This window comes from Aureococcus anophagefferens (assembly GCF_000186865.1).
Source record: "Aureococcus anophagefferens unplaced genomic scaffold AURANscaffold_1, whole genome shotgun sequence".
Classification (NCBI taxonomy): Eukaryota; class Pelagophyceae; order Pelagomonadales; family Pelagomonadaceae; genus Aureococcus; species Aureococcus anophagefferens.
The window spans coordinates 1,318,080-1,324,224 of record NW_008705561.1 but is presented as its reverse complement, the minus strand read 5'-3'; the positions used below and the strand labels follow the sequence as shown (position 1 = coordinate 1,324,224).

At 73.7% G+C, this 6,145-nt stretch overlaps 2 protein-coding genes across 2 annotated transcripts; both read right to left on the bottom strand.

Annotated features, from left to right (window-relative positions):
- Positions 1 to 989: 989 nt before the first annotated feature.
- AURANDRAFT_8607 (hypothetical protein) lies at positions 990 to 1,349 on the bottom strand (the record flags this gene model as incomplete). Its single annotated transcript, XM_009033895.1, has 1 exon — positions 990 to 1,349. A coding segment is annotated over one exon (360 nt), but the record flags the coding sequence as incomplete, so codon positions are not given.
- A 917-nt stretch (positions 1,350 to 2,266) lies between these two features.
- Positions 2,267 to 3,337, bottom strand: AURANDRAFT_69596 (hypothetical protein; the record flags this gene model as incomplete). The annotated part of the gene is made up of 1 exon (XM_009034061.1): positions 2,267 to 3,337. One exon carries the CDS (start codon positions 3,262 to 3,264, stop codon positions 2,320 to 2,322), a length of 945 nt encoding a protein of 314 aa, XP_009032309.1.
- Positions 3,338 to 6,145: the final 2,808 nt, after the last annotated feature.

Here is a 6,145-nt window from a genome sequence, read left to right as displayed (position 1 = left end):
CGGGCTGTCGCCGCCGGCGGGCATGAAGTAGACGGGGCACCGCACGCGGCCGCAGAGCTCGCCGACGTCGCCGCCGTAGACGCCCTCGATGTGGCACGACGGGTGGAAGATGACGCCGCACTTGACGTCGGCGTCGAGCGCGGACGCCTGGAAGACGGCCCAGCCGCCCCAGCAGCAGCCGACGGCGCCGAAGGACGTCGCGCCCGCGGCCCGCGCGTAGGCGAGCAGCGCCTCGACCTTGGGCCCGACGGACGACCAGGGCACCGTCTTGATCCAGGGCCCGAACTCGGCGCCGCGCGCGCCCATGTCGAAGGTCGGCGGCAGGCCGTCGCCGTCCGTGCCTCCTTCGAGCGGCGGCGACAGCAGCTTGGGCACGTAGACGCGGTAGCCGCCGCCGGCGAAGGCGTCGGCGAGCGCGCGCGTGCGGCCGCTGTTCCAGCCCCAGACGTCGGGGAAGAGGATGATCGCCGCGCTCGACGCGGCGCCGGTCTCGTAGAACTCGACGCCGTTCGACTCCTTGAGCGAGCCCACGGTCGTCGGCACCGCCGCGAGGTAGGCCGTCGCACCGGGAGGGCAGCAGCTCATCGTGTTCTCGCGTCGAGTTTTTTTGCGCTCGAAGAGCGCGCGTCGCGGGTGCTCTGTCGAGGGTTTTTGGCGCTCGAAGAGCGCGCGTCGCGGGTGCGAGGGCAGTGGCAGAGCCGAGCTTCGCGGAAGAGCTGGAAGTCGAGACGCATTCAACGAAGCTGGTTGAAGTCGACTTGAAGGAGGCCTGCAGGGACTCACCACTCCCTACTCAACGCCCGTTACAGCTCCACGGTCACCTTGCACCGCTTGGGCTCCGGCGGCGCCCGCGGCGGCGGCGCGGCCGCGCGGCGGACGGCGGCGTCGCCGAGCTCGGGCCGCGTCATGCCCGGCCGCGGCGCGAGGATCTCCACGGGCGACGAGGGCCGCGGCGGCGGCGGCGGCGCGGCCGCGTCGGGCGCGTCGAGGACCGTGTCGAACTCGTCCTCGCGCTCCTCGTGGCGCGTGTTCTCGTGGAGCTCCTCGAAGCCCGGCGCGAACGCGCGCCAGGACCGGCTGTCGTCGGACGCCCAGAGCTTGACGACGGGCGGGTTCGCGCCCGCGGCCGTGGCGACGATGGCCCCCCGCGGGTGGCAGGCGAGGGCCGCGAGGTCGCCGTCCGCGGCGTCGCCGTCTTCGTCGGCGACGCGCGCCAGGAGCGCGCCGGACGCGGCCTCCCAGACGTAGAGCTCGACGGCGCCGCGCGACGACGCGCCGGCGACGACGCGCTCGCCCGCGGCGCCGAAGGCGCAGGCGCGCCAGGACAGGCGGTCCACGTGGTCCCGGAGCGCGTGGCGGAGCTCGAGCGCCGGAAGCGCGCCGGCGCCGACGCCCAGAAGCCGCACCGCGCCGTCGTCCGACGTCAGCGCGACGAGCTTTCCGCCGGGCGCGGCCGACAGGCCCGTCGCCGCGCCGCCGCCGAGGGCCAGCGCCGGCCCCAGGGTCGCGGCGCCGCCCCCGAAGACCGCGCACCGCGCGGCGCCGTTCGCGGCGGCGACGGCGACGGGCGCCGCGCGCGGCAGCAGGCACGCCGCCGCCGCGGGCCCGGGGTACGCCGCGGCGCGCGCCAGCGTCTTCCCCGCCCGCCGCAGGAGCGCCGGCGGCGCGCCCCGCGCGCACGCGAGCGCGACGCCCGCCGCGCAGCTCAGGCCCGCGGCGCCGCCGGCGCCGGCGCCGAGGTCGAGCCGCGCGGCCTCGGCGAGCGCGCCCGCGGCGCAAAAGTCCCAGGCGACGACGACGCCGTCGACGTCCAGGGACAGCAGCGCCGACGCGTCGTCCGCCGCCCAGGCGACGGCCGCGACGGCGCTCCTCCGCGCGCGCGCCGCGCCGCGCGGCGGCAGCGCCGCGCCGCCGCGGAGGCAGAGGTCCCAGACGAGCAGCGACCCGTCGCCGTAGCCCGCGGCGAGGTAGTGGCCGCCGGCGTCGAAGGCCAGCGCCGTCGCGTGCGCCGCCACGTCCAGCGACCGGAACTCGCAGTCCACGCGGTCCGCGACGGCCGCGTGCGCCGTCGGCGGCAGCAGGGCGTAGTTCATCGAGTTGTCACGACACGAACAAATTCGGACGCGGCGCGCACGGGCTAGAACCGCTCGCAGCGCCGCGCGTTGCGCTGCTTACGGATCCACAAGCGAGGCCTCCATAATCGCGGAGTTCACCTTCAATAAGAAGTTCAACGAGCAGTCCGAGCGCCACCCCACAAAGTAGGTTTCCCGAGGCGAGGCGGTTAGGCGCCGGCGCGCGGCGCATGCGAGGCGGCCCGGACTACTGGCCGATCTGGAGCGCGTAGCCGAACTTGAAGTGGTCGCGGTGCTTGCCCGGCTCCGCGTCGTTGTAGCCGAGCTGCATGTCGGCGGAGAAGGTGAGCTTGGCCGCGGGCGAGAGCTGGGTCTCGACGACGGAGGCCATCTTGCCGTTGCCGTCGACGGCGACGTTGACGCGGCTCTGCTTGAGCGCGAACTCCGCGCCCGCGGCGTACGTCGCCTCGCCGCCGGCCTGGACGACGAGCTCGGCGCCGAGGGTCACGCGCTGGGGGCTCACGACGCGCGCGTAGGAGAAGGCGAGCTGGTCCGCGATCGCGCCGGAGCCGGACCGCGTCGCCGCGGCGACGCCCGTCCACTTCTTGCCCGCGTACTTCGCCGCGAACGACGCCGTCGCGCTGGGCCCCGCGAGGGCGCAGGCGCCCTCGCCGCCCAGGGACCAGCGGGGCGTCACGGCCTGCATGTAGGCGCAGCCGCAGTGGGGGCCCGCGACGCCGTGGATGTTCTGCGCGACCTTGAGCTGCGCGGAGTGCGTCGCGCCGCCGTAGTCCGCGTCGAGCACGGCGACGAAGCCCTTGGGGTCCTTGGGCAGGTTGAAGATGAACTTGCCCTGGAGCGCGCCGGCGACGACGCCGTAGAACTGGCCCTCGAGCGTGCCGTACTGGTCGAGCGACGCCATGCAGACGCGCTCGTTGTCGCCGACGGTCGCGCCGAACTTGTAGTGCTGGTTCGCGTTGGGGTAGTAGGAGCCCCCGAGCCAGAAGTTGTGGTTCAACGCGAAGGTCGGCGTCAGGGGCTTGGCGACCTCGAACTTGGCGCCCTCGAAGGTGTTGACGGCCGTCACGCGCTTCGCGTCGTCGTGGAGCCGCTCGTACTGGCCCGGCGCCTTGAGCTTCTTCTCGGGCTCGTCCAGGGCGCCGAGGCAGCGGGCGGACTGCGACGCGCCCATGGCTAAGCCGCCGAGAGGGGCACACGCGGAGCCGCGCCGCGCGGCTTCTCCTAGCAGCTCACACCCTCGCTGAAGCGGCCTTTTGTGCCGACTTCATCAAGCCTTCATCTTGGGCTCGACGCGCATGCTAGCTTGGCGATGCCAGAAAAAGCGAAGCACGCGGGTTAGAGGGACACGGCGCCCATGGAACAGTTCGTGCCCGTGTCGGCGACGTACTGCTCGAGGTTGTTGTCCGCGCGGCAGGTGCAGATCTCCGCGAGGTCGTTGCGCGACGCGGCGGCGAGGTCCGTCGTGTTGGGCTTGACGCAGAGCTCGACGGTGAGGGCCCCCTCGAAGCCGGCGTACCAGTGGATCTCGCCGCCCGTCTCGTAGCGCTGGCCCACGGGCACGTCGCCGCCCAAAAGGCGCGCGTTCGCCTTCTGCGCCGTCGCGTTCGCGGCCGCGTCGTGCTCCTGGCCGTACTTGAGGCCGACGTGGAAGTCGAGCCAGTGGTCCCAGCCGGCCCAGTCCGGGTAGGCGCCCGCGATGCTCTCGTGGGCGTTGGCGACGTAGCGGTTGAAGTCGTCGACGGACGACTCGCCGCGGACTTGCGCCTTCGCGTTGTAGACGTACTTGAGGGGCAGCTTGAAGCCCGTGTAGGTCGACACCGTCGCCGCGTGGGCGACGACGCAGGCGCCGGCCTCGACGGTCTCGAGCGTGAGGGACGTGCCCGTTATTTTCTCAAGCGCGTCCGCGAGCTTCAGCGTGCCGTCCGCGACGCCCTTCGTGAAATGCTCCGGCACGGCCGTCGACACGGCGGCGAGCATGGGCGGCCAGTAGCCCGTCGACGCCGCCCAGTCCGCGTACTGGCTGTCGTCCTCGTCGTAGCCCGTCGAGTACGCGCCGAACGTCGACGCGTAGTCCTCGAGGGAGTCGTCCAAGCGGTGCGCGGCCTCGCACTCGTCGGCGCCCCAGGTCTCCCAGTCGCTGATCTTGAACGCCTGCTCCATGGCCGTCGTCGCGGGGCCGACGACCTCGTAGACGCGGCCGCGGATCGGGAACAGCGCGTGCGCGACGTCGCCCGTCCAGTCCGGGTGCGCCGTTGCGTCGAAGGTGTAGCCCGTGGACTTGCGGCGCATGACGGGCACCTTCGTCTCGAGGTTCGCCAGCACCTTGGCGAACTGCGTCGTGAAGAGCGTCGCCTTGCTGTGCATGAAGCCGTTCCACGCGGTCATGTCGCCGTGGAGCGCGACCCAGTAGCGCTCCCACTCGTCGATGGGCGTCGGGTCGTTGCTCAGGGTCGCCGACTGGACGAAGTGGAGCCGCGGGCCCGCGGACGCCGTCGTGCCCGCGGAGATCTTGAGCCCGCCGCAGCCGAGGTCGCTCACGGTGACGGGGCCGAAGATTTTGGAGGCGAGGTCCTCGAGGGGCGCCGCGGACGCGTTGCCCACGGGGATCGTGTACTTGTAGACGGACCAGTCGTAGGCCCCGCGGCCCGTGACGATGTTCAGGGCGGCGCTGGGGCCGCGTCGGCCGTGGAGCGTCGCCGCGGCGCCGAGGGACGCGAGCGCCGTCGTCGCGAGGCCCGCGGCGGCCCACGCGCCCCAGGGCCGCCGTCGCTGCGACGTCGGCGCTGCCACCTCTTCAGAAGAGAGCAGCCCGGCGCTGCTCGAGCATGCATCCTCCTCCATCATAATTACGCAACCCAAAAACGGGCAGCTTCGGCCTAAAACGTCTCCCGGGGAATCGCAACGGTCGCTAAATCCTCCTGTCCACGGACAATCGTCTCGAGCTCATCGAGAGGCGCCTCTCGCGCGCGTCGTCGGCGCCGGCGCGGGATCGCGCTAAGCGCGCAAGTAGCAGCGTCGCCGCAGCACAGACACACGCACGCATGGCGAGCTGGCTGGGCCTCGGCGGCAGCGCGGAGCCCGCGGCGGCGGACGCGTCCTGGGTGCGCCTCCTCGCGCGGGACGGCGGCGACGTCGTGCTGCACGCCGAGGGCCGGTCGGCGCTCGAGGCCGTCGCCGGCGGCGTCGCGCTCGTCGCCGCGCTCGGCGACGGGTCCGCCGCCGCGAGCGCGGGCCTCGCGCCGCGGCCGCCGCCGGCTGACGGAAGCGTTTTGGCGTGGCTGAGGCCCGAGCCGCTCAAGGCCGGCGCCGAGGCGACGGTGCTGCTCGTGGACTGCGGCGTCGCCGTCGGCCCGGCCCTCGACGGCGCGGGCGCCAAGGCCCTCGCGTGCGTGCTGCTCGGCGGATCCGTGTGCTCGTACGCGGCCCCGGGAGGCGTCGACCACGCGCGCGCCGTCGAGCCCTGGGCGGCCCTCGACGGCGTGCTGCGTCGCATCGCCTACAACGCGGGCCGCGACGGCAAGGACGCGGGCGAGCAGGAGGGCGTCGTCGGCGCCATGCCGCACTTGGTCTGGGCCTTCGAGACGTGCGCGGCGTCCGTCGGTCCCGCCAAAGTCCTCGAGGGCGCGGTCCTCGCGGCGGAGAAGGGCTTCTCCGAGGACGTCGCGAAGCGGAACAACGCGCGGCTCCTCGTGACCTCCGTCTTCGCGCGGCGCGACGGCGCGGCGCGCGACGACGGCGCGGGCTGGACGCGGCGCGTCGTCGACGCGGCCGCGCCGAAACTCGCTTTGGGCCACGTCGTCACGGGCCCCATGCTCGGCGTCCAGCTCGACGCCTGGTGCGCGTCGTTGAAAGCGTCGGACAAGGCGGCCGTCGTCGCGGGCGGCGTCGCGGCCGTCGCCGCGCGGAACGACGCCGCGCTCGGCGCCGCGCTCGCCGCGCACGCCGCGGCCGTCGAGCCCGGCGCGGCCTCGCCCGAGGCGTTAGAGGAGGCGCTCGCCGCCGCGGACGAGGCCGCCGTCGCGGCGCTCTTCGAGCACACGCGCGCGGCGGCG